The following is a 24031-nucleotide window of genomic DNA, read 5'->3' on the forward strand; positions in this document are numbered from 1 at the left end:
AATGAAGCTTTATTGATAATCTTTGGTCCAATTACAGCAAAAATTTTTGAAAATGTCAGTGGGGCAAAAAAATTTTTTGTTACATACAAATTCCACTTAGGAACAAACCTATGGAACCTATCTTGTATGTAACCCGTGGACTGCCTGTATTGTCAATATTAGCCAAAAGAACAAATATCTGCTCAAAATAAGGAAAACTACAGGAAAATATACTTCTTATATTCATTATTTTATGAAATGTGAATGGGTGTGTCTTAAAGTGTAACCATCATTTGAAATAATTTATTATATTGTGTATGGGAGGATGTAGTGAACATTTTTCTAATACACTTTATTAACAAATTTTACTTTGTAAAAAAAAAAAAAGCTACTCCCTCCCATAAAGATGCGTATTTAGCCTGTACAGTGTGTGTCTATGGCGGCTACATGAGCTCACATCTAATCACCCTGTTGGTAGTGAGGATGAGCATTGAAAATTATGCTCAAAGCATACTACAGCCAGGGAGAGAGCAGAAAGGGTTAAAACTCACAGCTGTGTAGAAAACAGGAGAGAAGAAGGAGATCTGTCTTCGATTCTGTAGACAGATTTTCCCTAGCAACGTAGAAGTAACATTTTAACTAGGGGGCACTGTTACCCAGCCTGTTACTTTACGAGCTAAGGAGAATTTGTTAATGAAGTATGTTGGAAAAATGTTCACAATTGCCCCCCTCCCCACAATATTAAAAGTAATCTGAAATTATGGGGGTACAGAAGGTATAGTTGCACTTAGTTACAACGCATACAACGCAAGCGTTACTATAAACCATACGTTAAAATCCAGGATTTTTTGGATAAACTGTAAGGATGGAAATGTGGAATTTTGCAGGACGGAGGTAAATATCCCATTGCTTTGTGTAGACGTTAGGAGTCTGGTTTGAGGTCAGGTCTTCAGCTTTAAATCTCCTGCACAGCATAGACCAGCAGTCACCACTAGGAGGAGCTAAGGATATTACGGCATCTTGAAATCTGGTTAAGAAAGGGGTCAACCACTTTTCAATAAATCTCTTCCATTAGACATGTCTCTGCATGTATAAGTATCTGTATCTTTCCCTGTTCTCCCCATGCTGCCCTCTGCATATATACATGACTTCCTGTCTCTCACTCCTTCACTCCGTCCTCATGGCGTCACCCACTGTGTCTCTTTCTCTCACAGTCGGTGTGACTGACACAGGGAGAGGGGAGGGGGAGGGAGCAGGATACATGATACATTTTTGTAGAGGTAAACATATTTGAATAACCACTTATTGGCAGCCTTCACCTGAATGTGCTATTTTACAAATACAAGGTATAGCCTAGCAATGCGTATACCACTGCTGGCGTGCAAGGTGTGCGGATTTTATCCTGTGATGTTCATTCTGAAATAAAAGGAATCCCCAATCACTGCATTGCTCTGGAGCCTAACCTTTACTAGTTTCACCCCACAGCAACAGCTTTCAGTGCTGAATGGAGGAGCCAGATATTTTACTTATTTTATAACTAATTTCTTTTATTACTAAATAGTTATTACTTTTATTCCAAAATTCTAATTTGTGAGACGACCCTCTAAATGCCACAGTTACATGCACTGACTAACGGGCAGCAAACAGGGTAGGTATGTGCCCGGTTCCAGCTGAGAGAAGATGGGGAGCAGCGGTGGGTGCTCCTCACCCATCCCATCTCATTAGGAAGTAAGGGTGCACACTGGAAATCCAGGCAAGAATAAGACTGACTAAATAGTTTACAGCATGGCCACCCACCCCAGTCACAGTGCAGTGAGACACAGTTGGGAAGATTTATCATAAGTCTCTTAGAGCAGAGCGGTTTTAGTTACCCATGGCAACCAATCAGAGCTCAGCTTTCATTTTCCCACAGATGTTTATACAATGAAAGCTGAGCTCTGATTGGTTTCCATGGGCAACCAGAACAATTTTACCTCAGATACTTGATGATAAATCTCATCGCACCATAACCATGTACAATAGACCTCAATGCGGGCCGTGAGCTAGCGGATGTTTTTGCAGCCAGCTCTTTGCCCTTGTGTACGGCTGTGTGCATGAAGCCTTATCGTACAAAGAAACAAATCTTCACATGTCAGTGAAGGCATAAAAAAAACCCAAAGGTTTAGTGTTTAGGGGTTAAAAGGAACCCATATGTTTTGGACCCCTAAACCACCCTTTTGTAGCTGGGGTTTGGGGTTTCTTAGAAGGTCACCAAGTTTCTGAGAAATCAGAGGGCAAAGCCAAGGTCAGAACACTTAGTTTCACCGGTCTTCAATATTCAGTGCATGCGCATTGTAGTAAGGTGTACCTACCTCAGCCTCAGTGGCGTAACTAGAAGCTGATGGGCCCCAGTGCAAAGTCTGTGCCAGGCCCCCTGACTGTAATGTATGGTTTATAGTACTAGTCTTCTCTGTTTGGAAAGTGACACCTTATGGGCCCCCTAAACCTCCTGGGCCCGGTTGCGATCGCACCCCCTCAAGTTACTCCCCTGCTCAGCCTCACAATATGCAGATCTGATACCTGGTGACCAGTAACTGTAAGTGACAACAAACCTACTTCTCTACTTAACAAGGCTACATGTACACAAAATGTGTGCAGTATGCGCTGCAAACAGGGTGAAAGGAACCTGTTTGCATCTCATTTCGACAGGGTGGACATCAGCAGGTGAGGGACACTCACCCCGACCATAGGCCATGTCCATAGGAAATGACTGGATGTTCCGCAAATTGGGTAGGGATAGGACAAGCTCTACAATTTGCAGTGCTGCTGGGGGCCATTTTTGGGGCTAGCGTATGGACCACGGTTATGGTTTTGCGGCCAAAATAAAAAATAAATAGTATTTGGGTTCCATGATAATGATTATATTTGCTAGGTGCTGCCAGTGAACTCAACAAGGCAGTCCTAAGCATTGACAGGTTTTAAGATTTAGGGTTTTTATAGGGACCAGTTATACTATGATAATCAATTGGAGAGCATAGACAAAGTTCTTCTACTAAAAAACTTATAAAATCCCAAAAATGTTAATGTCATTGACTCAAAATGTTGATAATAGATTAGAGGTGCAATAAATAATGTTCATACAGGTGTTCCAATATGAAATATACTAGTGAGCTCAGAGCGCTACTGATTTTCGTGTCTATTCACAAAAAGTAATTTGGTGGACTTCAGCAGTTTGGGTTGCCCGCCCTGTAGTAGCAGACCGTCTGGAAGAGGTGGCAATGACATATGGCGCATGGATCACAGCATGGTGGTGCAGGAGCCTTACAGTTGGACTGAAGCGGCACACAGTTGCTTGGTGGGGGTGGACGGACCTTCTTTTTAGGTGAGGATTTTCTCTGTAAAGTAAAAAATAAAATAAAACCATTATATAGTGGACAGCAGGAATCTTCCGATGTGTGTGATTAAACTGACCATGCTTCCTGGCTTGCAGATGCTAAATTATTATGAAGAGGTATTCTACGTCTTGGTTTGGTCACTAATTCTAATAAAAAGTTAGTAATATCAGAAAAGCAAGGGTCTTACAACTAGGACTTTCATCAAGTGCTAAATCTGCTTCCATACTGGTGACGTTACATTCATTAATCACATTAGACTCATTCAAAGGATAAGGCTGAGGTGTAATGCCAAGCGTAGCCACCGTATAATGTATGTCAATGTGATTGGTAGACTCTGAAGAAGCCACATTTCTTGCCTAAACGCTGCTGTCTTAGTGGATGAAACCTTATATCATTCAGCTATCCTAAGGGTGTGCAATCGATTAAAAAAACTTTAAGATCTGCCTTTTCTGTTCCTAAAATTTCAGTAATACATCTTTGTAAACTTTCATAATCCACTTTGTGTACATGGAAAATAATGCCATACCTGGCCATTGTATATTGGGGGTCATTTACTAAGGGTCGCGGAGCGTTTTTTTTGTCGGACTGTTCGACTTTTTCGGAGATTGCACGGCTTGGACAGGTATTTAACAGGTGTCTGCGCTGGGATTTTGTCGCACACTTTCATGTCACACAAATTGGGGAGGGCCGTCGGACAATCCGACTGAGCGCAGGATTTAACTTTCAAATTGTGTCGCAAGCCCAAGCACTTAGATTCACCAGGAAGAAGAATTTGAACTGTGTCGGACCTGAGTGGGGAAGCGACACATGCAGGATATCGGGTGAACAATCTTAGTGAATTGCGGCAGAGTGTATGATCATCGGACAATGTACTTTTGGTGAACTCCAAGACTGGGTAAGTAAATGTGCCCCATTATGTTAATTTTTAGGTAGTTTTCCCCTCTGAAGCTTCTATGTTTTAATTGTCAGCTTCTTTCCTCCTCTGACAAGCACACAGGAGCAGAAATATTACCTTATAAGAAGTGATGAGTAGACCCAGTGAACAAAATTATGTTCCCGAACCGCCGGCTATTTAACACCTGCAATCAGTGATGGCACCTATTTAAATGTTGCAATAAAGCTGCAACATTTAAATGGCTGACAGCCACTGCGTGCTGCCTTTTTTCCGGGAATCTTCTCTCCCTGTGACATCAGCATGAAGCAACGACTTCTGATGACATCACGGCAAAGATCACAGGTGTTAAATGGCAGGTGGGTGAGCTGCATCCCAACCCGAGCTCAAACTTCTGGCTGAAGTCTGGATTTGGGGGAACCGAACCTACCATGTTTGACGTGGAGCTGAACATTGTAGGTTTTGGTCTGCTGATTATAATTCTTCATGTTGAATGGTGAGTGAATTCACAAACCAGAAGGAATTTGGCTCTCATAAGAGTTTTTACAAGGCTTCCATAATTTGTTTTACTACAGATTAATGCAATGTTTGGCAAAATTATGTTATTGCAGTCTATAGGATAAGAAATCTAAAAAGTTTAGGGAACTTGTCACCAAGGCACTATTTTACACTTTCCAAAGGCCCATAACATGACAAAAGTATATGTGTTTGTGGCATATGTACATCAGCTAATGTAGTCATTATACCAAAGTACCTGGCTTCCTGTCAATGTTCCCCAGAAGTCCCAGGGGCTTGGATTAAAATTCAAACAGTTGTCTGCTCCTCATCCTTTAGCACAGCCCACACGCCAAAACCCCCCTCCATGTTATAGAAAGGCCGGCCACCAGGGGCTTTTGGAAGGCCTTCTAATTCCTAGCCCGCGCCCTTCCGTGACATCAGCTCATTGCTGCAAGCATTGCTGGCTCTTGCACGCCGTGAGAGACGGAGAGATACAGCCCACTGCGCAAGTACCAGCAATGCTTGAAGTAGTGAGCTGCAGCTAGAGATCAGGCATCCCTCCCATAGTTCCTAGCAGCCACCTGTCCGCTGGGGGATTCATGTGGATTCTCCAACATAAACATGGTGAGCATTTAAGACTTGCTCACACAATGGGGTACTGGATGGTATCTGTTATTTCTATGGAGCAGAGCTAGTGAGGACCCAGAGTCGTGGAAGCTTAGCCTACCTGGATAGACACAAGAACCTGCTGGATCTTGGTCCCTGCAGGTGCTATGTGTCAGTGAGGGTAGATACCATGTGATGTCGGACCCATTAGTGGACCCACTAGAACGAGGTCACTAAGAAGTGGTTGGTGGCTTATGATCAAAATGTAACAAAGAGTCTCAAGTTTGTTTTGTAAATGCTACCTAGCGGCAACATATCATTGTGTAATGTATGGATGTGCAGGACTGTACTACTGTATTGAAATTATTACGGAGATGCTGTTCATCTATTACAGCCTGCCTCCAGCAAAATATAATAGATTGTGCGAATGACAATGTACATTCAAGAGTTTCATTTTTATAGAACAAAAGTGTTACCTTTGCCAATTTATTCTTTTCAGCATCAACTCGGCTTACTCTTCGAGATGTCTTCGTCAAATCTGTTTGATACCAATAAACAATGTAATTTATTGTACATATATTGTGTATATATTAGTAAAGACTGATTTACTGACCTACTATGGAAATGGGGGGAAGACGTTCATGAAAGCGGCCAACACTTCCACTGTTGGTTCTTTCTTGCTTCTCATCAAGAAGAATGTGCGTCTGAACAAGAGCCACCAACCAGATAAGAAGAAGAAAAATGGATATTCCTTTCATGTCTGCAGAGACACAAACAATACAATAATGCACTTATTAGATAATGAAGTGATTTTCAGTACAGTACAAATGAAGACTGGCCGAGAATTGCCTCTTGTGAAGAGCCTGAGTTATACTGCAGATGCAGCAGATACCTTCCTAACTCACCCACATTGGGGCAGATTTACTTACCCGGCCCATTCGCGATCCAGCGGCGGGTTCTCTGCGGTGGATTCGGGTCCGGCCGGGATTCACTAAGGTAGTTCCTCCGACGTCCACCAGGTGGCGCTGCTGCGCTGAAGTTCCCCGAGGCCCACCGGAATGCACTGAAGTTCACCGGCCTATTCCTAGTGAAGGTAAGCACGAGTCCCGCGACACTTTTCTTTTTAAATGCGGCGGGTTTTCCGAATCTGTCGGGTTTTCGTTCTGCAATTAAGATTTTTTTGTTAATCCTGGTTCTTTTGACAACCCAACATTTTTAAAATCCAATTGTCCCAGAGACCAAAAAAATTTTGTCTGGATCTACAATTATAAAATATACAGTTCCGACTTACATACAAATTCAACTTAAGAAAAAACCTACAGAACCTATCTTTTACGTAACCCGGGGACTGCCTGTAATAGCATGAATAATTTGCTCTCCACAGGGTTGATGAGGAGACTGCTCTTTGATCTTTTCCTGAATATACAGTAATTATTTGGGACAACAAATAATTTAAAGGGAACCTGTCATCAGCAAAGGCAGATTAAGTGTCCCTTGAGCCCCCAGCATCCAAACCAACGTGTGCCTGGATGTTAGGACTTTAGTGCTAGTCTATATCCTCTGTGTACTCTATATCCTTAATCTTATACTGTTTATAGAAGTTATTTAATGATGAACTACAATCGTGCATTACATTCCCTTACTGCACGAAACCCTCCACCCCAACTTCCGTCCAGACCAGTTCTCCCAGTAGGAGATGCTACCACTGGCTGGACGGGTCTCTGTGTTCTGCAGCTGAACTCCCCTTGATATTGTTAATACTCGCGTAGAAGCCGAGTCTCCTAATTTTACAACAAAAAAATAAAACAGGGAATAGTTATTGACAGGACCCTGGCTATGGCACAATTCTATGCCAGGTCTGACCATCGCAGTAAAGCCAGCGCAGATAAAGGCAGTGGGTGGGTGGGGGTTGGTAATTTCTCATGCCCTGGTGGACTTAGCGCCATTTTATGGTAAATATTCTTCTCTATTCTGAAAGGGTTTTACCACACAAGAGGCTCTCTCTAGGGTTAGGGCACAGCATGACCAGTCTCCTCCAATCAACACTGATGTGAAGACGCTGAAATTGTGTAGATAACCCTTACTCTACTTTCTAGCAGCACTACTGTAATTCTGCTAGGAAAGTGTCCTGTCATTTTCTATTTTCGTCTACAGATGTCAGACTGAATTACATACAGAACATTCAGGCTGCGAGACAGTGAGATGAGAAAAGCTGTGGGAATAATCCATGGAGGGAGAAAACTATGTTTATATAGTCAACAGGACCTTGTGTGATCTGCTCTGGTAAAGGAAAAGAACAATAATGGACACCAATGGTGCTCAAAAGTTTAATATAATGGAGCCTGTGTGACTTCTATTGGAAGGTCTATCAAACCATGCACAAAAAAACCCTGTTCCGTGCAGCACATTTTATTCTGTGAATTTTTACTTTTGATGGAATCTGCAAAACAGGCTCCAAATAGTGTCTGACAATGGTGTGAACTGTAGCCTTACTCAACATCTCAACATCAGTCCATTATGATTCATAGATTGTAAGCTTTTGTGAGAAGGCCCTGAGTCCTATTGTTTAATCTGAGCTGTAGATCTGTAATTATTCTGTAGTATTTGTGCATGTATATGTATCTCTGGAGATCTGCATCATATGATACAGAAATATATATTAGAATTGAAAATGACTTTAAGGTTAAATGAGATAGATAGATAGATATTTATGGATGGCTTGTACAGATCTCCTTCTAAAATTCGTCTCAGAAATAGTCAGATATTCAAATCCCCCTATTCCTTTATGCCTCAGCAACAAGCATCAGCAAATCTTGTAGCTCAAACATAGTCCTTGCCCCTTCCATCTCACAACAGACACTTCAGTATCATACAGCTCAATTTCTCTGTTTTACCCCCTCGGCCAACCCTTTCATCTCACAGCAGACAGCTCAGTATGCTACAGCTCAGTCCTGCTGCATCCCTCCCTCAGCCACACCCCTTTCCATGTCAGCAGACAGCTCAGTCCTGCTGCATCCCTCCCTCAGCCACACTCCTTTCCATGTCAGCAGACAGCTCAGTGTGATGCAGATCTTGCAACACAATTTGAAAGTTAAATCCCACGCTCAGTCTGAATCAGTCAGATTGTCCGACGGCCCACCCCGATTTCTGTCGCATGGAAGCCAGTACAGCCACGCCACAATCCCACCACATGCGACACAATCCCCAGTTAAATACCTGTCACAGCGGCGCAAATCCCGAAAAAAATGGAAAGTCCCACGAAAGTGCGATCCGCGGACTCTTAGTAAATAAGCCCCATTACCTCTTGCATAACATGGTCTCCTCTTCCTTCCTTCAAAGTAAACAGAGAGAAACAGCCCCTCTCCTCTGTTAAATCCTATCTGTTTCCTTTGTGGAGGAAATACTATCTGTATCCAATGTGTAAGTAAGATACAGTCTCACAGGGATAATCAGCACAGCCGGAGGAGTCAGCTACTGCAGGAATAGGCTAAACTGAGGAGAATAACACAGACACTACTGGACACACAGTAGGTAATCAAGACAATAGACAAAGTTGTTCTACATGGCGAGAGCTATTGATTTGCCAAAAGAAAATATTGGAGTTGTGATTTAAGGAAAATTTAGCTGCTCCCTCACCTCACAAGTGAGAACAGCACTTTATAAGATTTGCAGGCATATTATTCCTTTTGTTGATCGGTATAGATATGAAGAGGCATGGCTGTGCCTACTGCTGCTCCTATAGGCATAAAGATAAAAATTAAATTTTCTGTAACAAAATGATTGGCATGTGCAATTTATAAAGTGCATTGGTGGTCATGACCGCAAAAAAAGAACACTCAACGAAAACGGGCCACATGTATTGATCCATGTCACATCAGATGTCATAAAATTGGCTTTGTTGATGTGTTGATGAAGATTTGTGTTAAATCCATTCTGATTGAATCAGCCATATGCAGCAGACAAATAGAAAGCCTCAAGTCTGCTTTCTGTCCTAACTTTTCCTCAATCCTATGTGCTCAGGTAATCACACAATGGGGCTCATGTACTAAGGCCTGCGCTGCTCACTTTCATGGGACTTTGCACCTTTTTCGGGTATTGCACGGCTTGGACTGGTATTTAACAGGTGTCTGAGTTTGTGTGACATGCGCAATCACTTTTTGGCGCATCCGACTGATTCGGACTGAGCGGGGGATTTTTTCCAATTTTGTCGCAAGCCCAAGCACTTACATGCACCACTAAAAAGATGTTGAACTCCGGCGGACCTGAGCGGGGGAGCGACACATGCAGGATATCGGGCGCACGATCTTAGTGAATCGCGGCACAGGGCATTATCGTCAGACAATGCACTTTTGGTGAACTCCGCAGATGGGATAAGTAAATGAGTCCCAATAAGTTACTGCAGTCCTGGACATGAGCTTATTTTGTATAATGAAAAGAGATTGGGGCACATTTATTTAGAGAGTCAGAAACTTCACTAAAAGTCCTCTGTCAGTGTATAATGCTGGGTGTGACATATTCATTAAGAATGGGCACCAGCAATCATGAATCAGTGGCTTCCCTGCAGAATTCACGAACTTTTTTTTCAGTAGGAACGAGCACAGGAAGGCCCCCTAAAGGATCACGTGCGACACAATAGCGGCACAAACACTTGTTAAATACCTGTGAAAACCGTTTTTGCCTAAAAGAAGATGCAAAGTCCGACAGAAGTGTGGCGCACAAACCTTAGTGTTTTTACCAAATGGCCAGAGAGTGAAGCACATGTGTTGTGTAACCAGAGGAATGCTCCATGTACTTGTCTGAAAACCTTTCCCTTTTCCTTGACTTTGCTAGAACAATTTAATGTAGTGTCCCAGCAGGGGGAATATTAGCCGTGCAAAGCTTTATACTCTCCGCTAGCAGATCATAAATACTTTCTTGTAATTCTGCAGAACAAGAACCAGCTTTACCGTAATCAAAAGCCTGTGGCTGGATTTATACATTGTACCTGTAAGCAGGACTTTCCAACCTTAGGTATGATTTGCATGCTGTACAGTATATGACCTTATGAACTTCAACAGAACCCAGTATATTTACAGAAAACTTAAAGGGTTATTCCAGGAATAAGCAGAATTCATATTAAAATAGGTCATTTAAATATAAGCTGATATGTAATTAGTTGTTATTTAAAATGTTGCTTCCCCTTAGCCGGAAAATGTTGTGGACATAGACTATAATGAAGACTTAAAATGCTACTGGCCCTTTAATTTGTTTATTGATTTTGTCCCCGTGGAGGAGACACAGGATAGAAGATGACTGCCGGTCACATGTCTACATCACATTTCCTGCACCCGGCTGGGCAGGTCATGTGATCATCACTATGTTTGGCTGTAGTGGGTTGCTTGCAGTGCATCCAGTATGGCCGGTGTTGTGGTGAGATGTCATGTGCAGTTATAGTAGTTACAGACATAATTTCTGTGGTAACAGAGCAGGACCATCTGTTAGATCATCACTGGAATTAGAGCATAAGGGGGAGGAGCTCTTACTGAGAACTGAGGGATCATGGGAATTGTAGTGTCCTCTGGTGGCCGCCTTGGAGGACTACTCTACGTCTGGCTACTCTAGAAAGCCTGTAAAATTTCAACTATGTTTACTGATCATTATTTACGTTCTATGCACTGTGCTGGGTTTTTTACGGAATGGCAGGTGAGCTGGTAGTGGGTCTTGCCATTTCCATCCAGTCTTGGACTGTCTGAACTACGTGTTATTATTACAAGTCCCGGAATCCATACTTCTAACTACTGGGTCCTAGCAGCTTCTTTTTTTTTTAATCTTGTAGACTGCAAATGTGTGTTACAAGGTTGATTCTGAATCAAAAGTTTACTGGTTTAAATAGACAACAGCCATGAATATTTCCAAAAAAGGAGAAATCACATCATCCAGCTCCTCTCGGCCAAGCAAAATGCCAAAAGGTATCATGTGAGTGCCATGATAGCTAAGAGAATACAAAATAAAGTCCTTCCATCCATTCCAAACCCAAGAGGTGCAACACCAGACAAAATATTGAAATCAAAAAGTTGACTCAACACAAGTTTTATCAGTTCTAGTAAACAAACATGACCAGGGAGGTGGCTTGTATACTTTGTAATGCAATCATGGACCTCCATGCAAGCAGTATGCGGCGGGAAGTCTGGTAGTAGTGGTCCAAAAAGGGTAAAGAAACCTCGAGTTCAATAACTTCATAAGAAATGGTCGCTAAATTTTGTATGAGGTATGAAAAGTGTACAGTAGGAATGGGTGATTTGGAACAATTCAATAAAAGTCAACAGACTCGGTTCTGATGGCTTTGGAAGAATCAAGGGAAAACATTTTTAGGGGATTGAGAAATTTAAAAAATAAGTATGGAGGAAAGCTGATAATGGGGTTGTTTCACAGCCAAAGAAGTTGGATACTTGACCAGGATTGATTGGCACATTTACTAAGGGTCCGAACGCCGCATTTTCAACAGGTTTCGTAATTTTTTTCCGTTTTGCCCTGAATTGCCCTGGGTTTTTGGCACACGTGATCAGATTTGGCTTGCATGCAACACAAATCAGGGGGGCGTGGACAATGGACAACCCGACTGATTCATACTAACTGAAGAATTTAAGAAGCGAATTGTGGTGCAAGATCAGCACTTACATGCACTGGGAAGAAGAAGGTGAACTCCGGCGGACCTCAGTGGGGGAAGCGACACATACAGGAAATTGGACACACAATCTTAGTGAATTGCGGCAGACTCGAATCCTCATCGGACAACACCCGGCGGGGATCGCGACAGAACGGGTAACTAAATGTGCCACAATGGGTTACTTTGTACACTTGAGTACTATGAGTATGAAGAGGTTAATATAATGCTTCAGAAGGACCACGACCCAAAGTATATGTGAAGATTGATGAAGAAATGGTTCAGTGATAATGAAGTAGAGTTGCTGGATTGACTCCCACACTTGTTAGGGACCAGTTGTCGAAAAAAACTCAATTTGCACCTAAGTGAGTCACCAATATTGGACTCACTAATATTTCAGTCAATAAATGCTTGAATCTGATCTACAGCAGGCCTAGAAAGATTCATGAAGTGTTCAAAACCAGAAAGCAATGCCAAAACCCAAAAGCGACCAAAACAAGCCACCACTGATGAGAACATTGAAATGGTCTGTGGTGACCACCTACAGAACCACTTCTTTATAGGGGTTGTGTTGCTAATTGCTTATTTTTCATGATTCATAACTGGACAGGTTTGGTTTTATTGCATTGTTTAAAGGGGTTTGCCCATGAAAGAGAGTTCAAAAATTTTAATCCACCAACGACGTTTACACAATAAAGATAATTTGTAACCCCTTACGTTACAGTTTTATTGCTGTTTTTGCTCTTTTGACTCAGTGCCACGCAGTGGCAAGGACTCTATAAGCAGACACTTCATGATTCCTCTGTGCTATGAGATGCTGTTTGCTGACAACATGCTTAGATTATCAGGGTACAGGGTTTATCTACACTTTTATTTAACTTCTGAAGATTATATTAATATCTGACACAGAGAAAAAGAGAGATGAGACAGATCATGGGAATCATGAGATGGATATAAAACACGATGACACACTCAGCTCTGCTACCTCACCTATAAAACACAGAGTTAGCACTGCTAAGCCCCCCTCCTCTCAGATCCAGAGCTTATCTTGTCTGTATAGCTGCTGCTGTCTCATCTGCACGCTGCTGCTGGACAGGACGTGCCTGTGTCTGTAGTGCTTTCTTCCTCCCTAGAGGAATCTGCTCGACCATAGTCAGGAGTTTATGGTCGTATCCAGGGACAACCAAAATATAAACATCAGCAAGTTGGACTTTTATCTTTGAAATGCTGGAATTTTGTTAATAACAGTGAATTAGAAAATGTGTTATTTTGTTTTACTGAGTATATTTAAGAATCTTGTCTTAGTGAGAATACCCCTTTAAGTGTTTCTATTAATTTTTTTTTTTTTTTGGTGTATTTGTCGAGGAGGGCCAGAAACATCTGTTTCTGCTCCTATAAAAGGCCCCTGCGCAGCACTATGATTGGATAATTTAGGGATATAATTTGGAGCTGATACACCCCCTTTTAAATTTTTATGCTTAAAACATGTGAATGCCTGTTGTGATCCTGCTATGGATTAAGGTCTTCAAATGACATTGCTTTGGAGTTCTAGAATTATTTTAATCTGTAACAAGGGTCGGCCTATGGTGTTGTGCCAAATTTTGAGAAAAACAATTTGAGAAATATAAGAGCCCAGTATCTTCCTGAAGTATTCATCTTTTAAATGTCACTTCAGCCATGTTTTAGGAATTTTATTTGTGGAAGATATAATCCAGGAAAAAAGGTTGCTAACAGCGCATAACATGGCTAAGAAATCCAATGGAGCATCCCTCTTGTCATGTCCCTAGCAATTTGCAGCTTAACAGCAAACATGGTTAAAAAAGTAACTTAAAGGGGTTGTCCAATTTGATATTGTTTGTGTAAAGAAAAGTTTTGCAGCATACTTTCTGTTTCCATTGGTCATGGTTTCTTAGATCTCTGCTTGCTGTCATTCTATGGGAAGCTTCATTGTTTAATTCATGTGGATAGAATTTGTTCCTGGTCATGTGATGTCAGACAGTTGCATGGCTCGTTATATCCCTGGTGATGTCACAAAGGTGCACGGCTCGTTATATCCCTGGTCATGTGATGTCACACAGGTACAGGGCTCGTTATCTCCCTGATCATCTGATATCACACAGGTGCACGGCTCGTTATATCACTGGTCACGTGATGTTAAAAAGGTGGAAGGCTCGTTATATCCCTGGTCATCTGATATCACACAGGTGCACATCTCGTTATATCCCTGGTCATGTGATGTCACACAGGTGCACGGCTTGTTATATCCCTCGTCATGTGATATCACATAAGTGCACGGCTCATTAAATCCCTGGTCATGTGATGTCACACAGGTGTTTGGTTTGTTATATCCCTGGTCATGTGATGTCACACAGTTGCAAGGCTCGTTATATATCCCTAGTCAAGTGATGTCACATAGGTGCATGGCTTGTTATATTCCTGGTCATGTGATGTCACACAGGTGTTTGGTTTGTTATATCCCTGGTAAAGTGATGTCACACAGGTGCACGACCTGTTATATCCCTGGTCATGTGATGTCACACTGTTGCATTTTGCATTATATCCCTGGTCATGAGATGTCACACAGGTGCACGGCTTGTTATAGCCCTGGTCATATGATGTCACACAGGTGTTTCGTTTGTTATATCCCTGGTCAAGTGATGTCACACAGGTGCATTGCCTATTATATCCATGGTCATGTAATATCACACAGGTGTGTGGCTCATTATATCTCTAGTCATGTGATGTGACTTTGGTGCACAGCTCATTACATCCCTGGTCATGTGATGTCACACAGGATGTGTGGGACATTCTTTTCTATTGGATATTTGGGTTGAGAACCCGACAAAAGCACCATCCACATCGTTGGAGTGCGACACCCCTGTTTACCGATCATTATATATATGGTCATGTGATGTCACACAGGTGCATATCACACAGCTCTGATTACTCTCTAAGCTATAAGGAGTCGTGCAGCTGTGAGACATCACATAATCAGAAATATAATGAGCAATGCAGCTGTCTGAATCTCATGACCAGGGATATAACGAGCAGTGCACCTGTGTGACATCACATGACCAGGGATATAACGAGCAGTGCACCTGTGTGATATCACATGACCAGGGGAATAACTAACTGTGCACCTTTGTGACATCACAGGTTTATCCACAGGAAGTAAACAATGAAGCTTCCTATAGAATGGAGTGGAAGTGATCATTTGCTATGGGTCTAGGACTCAAGTGACCCATGGTACTTGTTATCTGCTTCTGGTGACTGGATGGTCGATATTGCACTTTAAGTTTGTTGTTTTATTTTATTAGTAAGATTAAAAGTTATATTTTAATTCTATAATGTGCACATCTTGCTTTAAGCCTTCCTATAGAATGACAGCAAGCAGAGATCTACTGAAGAATTGAAACAGAATGTATATTGAAAAATTGTATAACATTTCATTACACAAACAATATCAATCATTTGTTGAAAGTGGACACCCCCTTTAAACTGACTGAATCATTAGAGACAATCCAAATCCAAGGTCCATATGGTCTCTGATATGGCACTGTAGAATGCTTCTTACACATAGAGTACCATTTAAAAAAGAGATAATATTGAGAGGCAATTCAACTCATATTGCACAATATACTCTGTGATGATGTGCAACAGAATAGACCCGTATGTCAACTGGGGATAAACCAAAAAGAACTAAAATTGAGTAAGTTACTGGCACAAAATCATATCACTAAAATAAAAATAAAACTAATGAAAAATGTAAATTGACCATTAAAATGAATAATAGACAATAAACTTGTTAGCCTCAAAAATAGCAAAAACTTACGCACATAAAAGTTATGGTGTGGTACCAAAAACATGATGCAATCACTATTTGAATTCTGTATGTGGTTGCATCATTGCTTTTGTACCATATTGTTTTTACATATTTGATATTACACCATAACTTTTATGTGCATATGTTCAATATTTTTATTGTTCATATACATTTTTCATTCCTTGTATTACTTTAAATATTTTATGATGTAATAATTCTTTGTACTGGGTAAATTGTACCCAGTGGTGGACTTTGGGGAGTACTGCGGGCTCCCAAGGTATCGGCTTCTCTAAGCAGGACAAAACCAAAAGTTATTGGCCTGTCCCTACGTTGATTCGTAGAATATCTGCATCTAAGATGTCAGATGGAAACTCCACAATTAGTGCCTGCACCAAAGTGCGCTTGTACTATTATTATTATTAACTTATAGAGCTCCATTAATTCCATGGTGCTGTACAGGTATTAATGCACACTTTTCACTTTAGAATCTAGGTATTATTGCACATTGCTCACTGAATGGAGCACCTTTACAATCCAAGTATTAGTGTACGCTACTGACCCACTTTGTCAGTCCGTTTGTACACCTCCATGGCTGGCTCACAAGAACCACACTGGCTGATGACTACCTTGGACGGCACTTGGTGGGCTCCTTGTGCAAGGTTATCAGTGCTTCAAACCACGGGGTTGCCTTTAGTCAGGTTTCCATTATGCCTGGGTTTCCTTGAAAGGCATGGTGTTGAGATGGGAAGAAGGATACAGGCAGAGGGTAGTACTAGGATTGGTAAGACCTCAGATGAGAAGTAATGAAAAAGACGTGGGTTAGTCCTACTCCGACCTCTTCTGACTAGGGATAAGTCTCCAGGCCCTCCTGGGCAATCACTCCGTTAGGGGAAGAACCCACACCTATCTGCCGCCAGACGTGGCTCAGTCGCTGGCTGGACAAAAAATAACGCAGGGGAAGGGGGTTCATGTACTCTTGACCCACATCAGCAACTCTTCTGCATGTACCGTAGCAACAGCGGACTTTGCTGACAGAAGCACATTTACAATCTAGGTATTAGTGAATGCAATTTATTGATAGGAGCTCTTTTATAATCAAGATATTTGTGCATGCTATTCACTAACAGGAGCAATTTTTTAATATAGGTGTTAGTGAATGCTATTCACGGACAGTAGCACCTTTACAATTTTGGTATTAGTGGAAGCTATTCCCTGACAGGAGCACCTTTACAATTTTTGTATTAGTGCATTCTATTCACTGACACGAGCACCTTTACAATCTACGTATTAGTGCGCACTATGCAATGACAGGAGCACCTTTACAATATTGGTATTAGTACATACTATTCAATGACAATTAGCATGTTTACAGTCTTGGCAATAGTAAGCACTATTTACTGACAAGAGCACCTTTACAAACTAGGGTATAGTCGATGCTATTCACTGACAGTAGCACCTTTACAATTTTGGTATTAGTGTAAGCTATTCACTGACACAAGCACCTTTACAATCTAAGTATTAGTGTGCACTACGCACCGACAAGAGCACCTTTACAATCTATTCAATGACATTAGCTTGTTTACCATCTTGGTATTAATAAGCACAATTCACTGACAGGACCACCTTTACAATCTAGACATTAGTGCACACTAATCTTTTTCAGAAGATAAATACTATTGTCACGGGTGCTCCCGCGATCCCTGTCACGGATCGCGGGCGCATCCGTGCTCCTTCACGTGCCCCCACTGCTGCCCGGTGTCTCTTACCTCTCCCGGCTCCTGCTCTCCCTCGGACTGCCGTGCGCGCGCGTCCCCGCCCCCTAGGGCGCGCGCGCGGCTCCGGACGAAAATTTAAAGGGCCAGCGCACCGCTAATTGGTGCACTGGCTGAACACCTCACCTTTAAGAATCTGCCTCTTCCTGTGTTCCTTGCCGGATCTTTGTGCCTCATAGCCTTAGAGAAAGCTTCCAAGCGAGTATTCCTGCGTTCCTGTGTATTCCTGCGTTCCTGTATATTCCTGCGTTCCTGTGCATCCCTGCGTTCCTGTGTATTCCTGTGTGTTCCCGCTCCTGAGTCCTGTGTCACCTGAGTTCCTCCGTGTTGCTGTGTTCCGTGTGCCTGTGTTCCCGTTCCCACCTGCCTGGACCTCCCGTTGCTGACCCCGGACTTGGACCTGACGTTGCATCTCTGCCGCCTGCCCTGACCTTGTGCCTGGACCCGACTACGAGTTGTCATCCGCTAAGGTACCTCGACCTCGGCTGCCACCGTGGGCTAGTCACACCTGGGAACGACCTAGTGGTATCCTGCCGCAGCAAGTCCAACCCGCTTTGCGGCGGGCTCTGGTGAAAACCAGGTGCCGCTAGGCTCCGGTTCCGGGTGTTGGCTAGTTACATCTCCCGCGGTGGTCCAGAGGATCCACTGATCCTAACAGTAAGATCCGGCCATGGATCCCGCCGAGGTTCCGCTTCCCACTCGACCAAACTTTGCCGCCATAGTGGTCCAGCAATCCCGGGAGATTGCCGCTCAGCGCGAACAGCTGGATCAAGTTACCACCATGCTGCAACAACTACTAGCCGCCCAGCAACAGCAACAGGTTCCCGTGTCTGCTCCCGTGGCTCCTGCAACCCCGGTCTGCCTTCCTGTTGCTGAACCACGACTACGGCTGTCTATGCCCAGCAAATTTGACGGAGACCCCAAACAGTGCAGGGGTTTTATTACTCAATGCTCCCTACAAATAGAACTTATGCCTTCGCAATTTGTCACGGAGCGTTCCAAGGTGGCATTTTTCGTCAGTCTTCTCTCTGGGAAGGCCCTGGCCTGGGCCACTCCTCTTTGGGACAGAGGCGACCCGGTCACGACTACTCTTGCAGCTTTTCTGGCGGAGTTCCGGGCCGTTTTTGAGGAACCAGCACGGGCTTCTTCTGCCGAGACTGCGTTGTTGAATCTGCGCCAAGGCAACTCATCTGTGGGAGAGTATGCTGTTCAGTTCCGCACCCTGGCCTCTGAACTTGCCTGGAACGATGCAGCTCTCATCGCCACCTTTAAGAAAGGACTCTCGCCGCAGGTCAAGGATGCGCTGGCAGCTCGGGATCTACCGTCAACTCTGGGTGGTCTCATCACACTGGCCACTCGGATAGATGTCCGGTTTAAGGAACGCGCCGAGGAACTTCGCTCTGAGCATCCTCAAGCTCAGGTAAGGCGTTTTCCTCGCCTCGCACCTGCCTTCCAAAGACCGCTCCAGCCTCCGCCTGTGTCGTCTGCTGAGGAACCCATGCAGGTGGACAGAATCCGGCTCTCTCTGCAAGAGCGTTCCAGAAGACAACAGGAGAACCTTTGTCTGTATTGTGCCAGTCCAGGGCACTTCATCGGGACTTGTCCTGTTCGTCCCCCACGTCCGGGAAACGCCAGCACCTAGGGCTCTTGGGAGAAGCGTCCCTAGGTGTGTGCAAAGCTTCTCCACGTCTGATTATTCCTGTGCTCCTCAGCGTAGACACCGGCACCCAGATTCAAGTTTCTGCTTTCCTGGATTCAGGCTCTACAGCGAACTTTTTGGACGCAGCCCTGGTCTCCCGGCATCACTTCCCAGTGGTTCGTCTTGAGAAACCATTGTCCATTGCCTCAGTCAGTGGCCAGATTCTTTCCGTGCCCATCCGGTTTCGCACGGAACCCCTGCTTCTGCAAGTTGGAGCCTTGCATAAAGAAAGACTTTCGTTTTTTGTGCTGCCACAGTGCACTTCCACTCTCCTGCTGGGTCTCCCCTGGTTGCAGCATCATGCCCCTGTTCTGGACTGGTCTTCTGGGGAGATTCTCCGTTGGGGTCCGGATTGCCCCTCACGCTGCATGACAGTTCCACATCCGCTTCCTGTCAGGACTGCTACCTTGTCTCCCAAGCCTCTGGAGGGACTTCCAGCTCCGTACCGGGACTTTGCAGACGTGTTTTCTAAAAAACAAGCCGAGATCCTTCCTCCACATCGTCCCTATGATTGCCCCATTGATCTGTTGCCTGGATCTTCTCCACCACGGGGTCGGGTGTATCCGCTTTCTGTTCCTGAGACTGCCGCTATGTCGGAATATGTTAAGGAAAATCTGCAAAGAGGTTTCATCCGCAAATCCTCCTCGCCAGCTGGCGCTGGTTTCTTTTTTGTCACTAAAAAGGATGGCTCTCTCCGCCCCTGTATAGACTATCGCGGTCTTAACAAGGTCACCGTTAAGAACCGCTATCCTCTGCCGCTTATCACGGAGCTATTTGATCGTCTGCGGGGTGCAAGAATTTTTTCCAAATTGGATCTTCGAGGGGCCTACAACCTCATCCGCATCAGGAAGGGTGACGAGTGGAAGACCGCCTTTAACACCCGTGATGGGCATTTTGAATATCTAGTTATGCCCTTCGGACTTTGTAATGCGCCAGCCGTTTTCCAGGAGTTTGTAAATGATATTTTTCGGGACTTATTGTACAGTTGTGTCGTGGTGTACCTGGACGACATCCTTGTGTATTCTGCCAATCTGGAGTCCCACCAGTCTCATGTACGGGAGGTTCTCAGCCGCCTCAGGACAAACCACCTCTATGCCAAGCTGGAGAAGTGCCACTTTCATCAGAGGAGCCTTCCATTCCTCGGCTACATAATTTCTGATAGGGGTTTGCAGATGGATCCTGCCAAGTTATCTGCGGTCCTTCAGTGGCCACGCCCAGTGGGACTGAGAGCTATACAAAGATTTCTGGGCTTTGCTAATTATTATAGGCAATTCATCCCACACTTCTCATCTTTGGTCGCGCCGATGGTGGCGCTTACGAAAAAGGGTGCTAATCCCCGTGTCTGGCCACCAGCTGCAGAAGAAGCCTTCACGAAATTAAAAACTGCTTTTTCCTCCGCTTCAGTCCTTACCCGACCGGATACTGAAAAGCCGTTCCTGGTGGAGGTTGATGCCTCCTCCGTGGGTGCTGGGGCAGTCCTTACCCAGAAGGGTCCCAGGGGACGAACACTCACTTGTGGTTTCTTCTCCAAAACCTTCTCCTCCGCGGAGAGAAATTATTCCATTGGAGATCGGGAGCTTCTGGCCATCAAGCTGGCTTTGGAAGAGTGGCGTCATCTGCTGGAGGGAGCCCGATTTCCAGTCAGCATTTTCACGGACCACAAAAACCTTCAGTACCTTCAGACGGCTCAACGTTTGAATCCACGTCAAGCCCGGTGGTCCCTCTTCTTTTCTCGCTTTGACTTCCGAATCCATTTTCGCCCTGCAGAGAAAAACATCAAGGCTGACGCCTTGTCCCGTGCTTCTGATGTTATGGGGGAGGACTCTGCTCCGAGGCATGTTGTTCCTCCAGAGAGACTTGTGCTTGCCGCGCCGGTGGACCTCCGGCAGCTGCCTCCCGGCAAGACTTATGTGCGACCTGGTCTCCGAAAGAGGATTCTGACCTGGGGACATTCTTCTCGTGTGGCTGGGCACCCTGGGGTGCAGCGCTCTGTGGCCTTAATTTCCCGATTCTACTGGTGGCCTGATTTGGTCAAGGACGTCCGGGATTTTGTGGGTTCCTGTGCCTCTTGTGCCCGCAACAAGCCTTCACGACTTAAGCCTGCTGGTCTTCTGTTGCCGTTACCCGTGCCTACCAGCCCATGGTCTCATGTGGCTATGGACTTTGTTACGGATTTACCGCCATCTTCTGGCAACACCGTTATCTGGGTGGTGACTGACCGCTTTTCGAAGATGTCTCACTTTGTCCCTCTACCAGGTTTGCCTTCTGCTCCACGTCTCGCCAGCCTCTTCTTCCAGCATATTTTCCGGCTTCATGGTCTCCCTCAGCACATCGTCTCGGATCGAGGAGTTCAGTTTGTGTCCAAATTCTGGAGATCTTTGTGCAACCAGTTGCAGGTGAACTTGGACTTCTCTTCTGCCTATCACCCACAGACTAACGGCCAAGTGGAGAGGGTGAATCAGACTTTAGGTTGCTACCTCCGCCATTTTGTCTCTGCCCGTCAGGACGACTGGGCATCTCTTCTACCATGGGCGGAGTTCTCTTACAATTCCCTGGACTCCACTTCTGCCGGTTCTGCTCCCTTTTTTATTAACTATGGACTGCATCCTCGGCCTCCTCTTCCGTTACCTACGTCTGCAGATGTTCCTGCTGTGGAGGACCTGGTACGTGATCTGAAAGCCATCTGGGAGCAAGTCCACTCCTCATTGCTCCGAGCTACAGCCCAGACCAAGCGTCAAGCAGACAAAAGACGCCGACCATTCCCTGTTTTAGCTCCTGGTGACAAGGTTTGGCTGTCCGCCAAGTATGTTCGGCTGAAGATCCCGAGCTATAAATTGGGACCTCGGTTCTTGGGCCCATTCGAAGTTCTCGGCCGCATCAACCCGGTGGCTTACAAGTTGCGTCTGCCTCCCAGCATGCGCATTCCTAATTCTTTCCATGTTTCTCTCCTTAAGCCAGTCATCTTCAACCGCTTCAACCGACAAATTACTCCTCCTCCGGTACCACAAGCTGATTCCACCGATGTCTTCGAGGTGAAAGAGATCCTGGATACTAAGACTGTGAGAGGTAGACGGTTGTTTCTGGTAGACTGGAAAGGATTTGGTCCTGAGGAGAGATCCTGGGAGCCAGAGGATAACATCCTGGACAAGAGCCTGCTCCAACGTTTCCTCAGGCCCAAGAAGAGAGGGAGGCCGAAGGGGGGGGGTACTGTCACGGGTGCTCCCGCGATCCCTGTCACGGATCGCGGGCGCATCCGTGCTCCTTCACGTGCCCCCACTGCTGCCCGGTGTCTCTTACCTCTCCCGGCTCCTGCTCTCCCTCGGACTGCCGTGCGCGCGCGTCCCCGCCCCCTAGGGCGCGCGCGCGGCTCCGGACGAAAATTTAAAGGGCCAGCGCACCGCTAATTGGTGCACTGGCTGAACACCTCACCTTTAAGAATCTGCCTCTTCCTGTGTTCCTTGCCGGATCTTTGTGCCTCATAGCCTTAGAGAAAGCTTCCAAGCGAGTATTCCTGCGTTCCTGTGTATTCCTGCGTTCCTGTATATTCCTGCGTTCCTGTGCATCCCTGCGTTCCTGTGTATTCCTGTGTGTTCCCGCTCCTGAGTCCTGTGTCACCTGAGTTCCTCCGTGTTGCTGTGTTCCGTGTGCCTGTGTTCCCGTTCCCACCTGCCTGGACCTCCCGTTGCTGACCCCGGACTTGGACCTGACGTTGCATCTCTGCCGCCTGCCCTGACCTTGTGCCTGGACCCGACTACGAGTTGTCATCCGCTAAGGTACCTCGACCTCGGCTGCCACCGTGGGCTAGTCACACCTGGGAACGACCTAGTGGTATCCTGCCGCAGCAAGTCCAACCCGCTTTGCGGCGGGCTCTGGTGAAAACCAGGTGCCGCTAGGCTCCGGTTCCGGGTGTTGGCTAGTTACATCTCCCGCGGTGGTCCAGAGGATCCACTGATCCTAACAACTATACAGAGACAGGACCAATAAAATCCTGTTGAATGATACAGTAAATGCTAATATTCATGTCTGGTCTTACCAAGTATTGCTGTATGCCCAGCCAATCACAGAAATGCCTACAGAGCACGAGCCTTTGGTTGCTAAGAGACTGTATGCTATTTGATTGGCTGCCCATTGCAAAAAAGAAGAACTTGTTCAGTCTCTACAGGTTACGGTATATGTCTTCTTTATTTTTTATTGTCCTTTTCATTTCTGACCACACAGTATGGTCGCTTGTATAGTGCCCCCTGTAATCTGGTAGCTCTTGAAAAGTAGTGGCTAGTGATGAGTGGACCCAAACTGCAAAGTTTGTGTTGGTACTGATTTTTTCAGGTTGGGGGTCCATTGTATTTATTTTTTTTGGTGGGCCCCACGATTTCTATGTATACCCTTGAATGTGCCAGTAATTGACTCAATCAGGGTACAATTTAAGATTCAACATTGTGAGGTACATAATACACGCGCATTAGTAACACAGTAAGGCTCCATGCATACAACTGTATTTGTGGTCATGATCTGGCCATACAAATTGCAGCCAAATCATGGTCCCATAGAGGTCTATTACACCCAGTCACTTTGCAGTGAGCACAAACTGTATTGACCTGGTGGAGAGCAAAATCGGAGCAAAATTATCAGACCACTTTTGCACTGGCCAATTCCAATTGATCACTGATAAATATACGGCAATTGTGCATTTACATGGTCAAATGCAAAACGGCGGATGGAGGCAGATAACCATAATGATTCCACTC

General features: G+C 44.9%; 1 protein-coding gene across 1 annotated transcript in view; it reads right to left on the reverse strand.

Moving 5' to 3' along the window:
• Positions 1-355: 355 nt before the first annotated feature.
• The window catches only part of LOC140064881 (agouti-signaling protein-like), a 102151-nt gene continuing 78475 nt past the window's right edge, over positions 356-24031 (reverse strand). The window contains exons 4-6 of the mRNA XM_072112182.1: positions 5963-6109; positions 5826-5887; positions 356-3353 (exon numbers count right to left, since the gene is read on the reverse strand). Of these exons, the coding sequence (XP_071968283.1) occupies positions 3183-3353; positions 5826-5887; positions 5963-6109 (380 nt within the window). The 3' untranslated portion in view covers positions 356-3182. The remainder of the gene's footprint in view (positions 3354-5825; positions 5888-5962; positions 6110-24031) is intronic.

This window comes from Engystomops pustulosus, chromosome 6 (assembly GCF_040894005.1).
Source record: "Engystomops pustulosus chromosome 6, aEngPut4.maternal, whole genome shotgun sequence".
NCBI classification, from domain to species: Eukaryota; Metazoa; Chordata; class Amphibia; order Anura; family Leptodactylidae; genus Engystomops; species Engystomops pustulosus.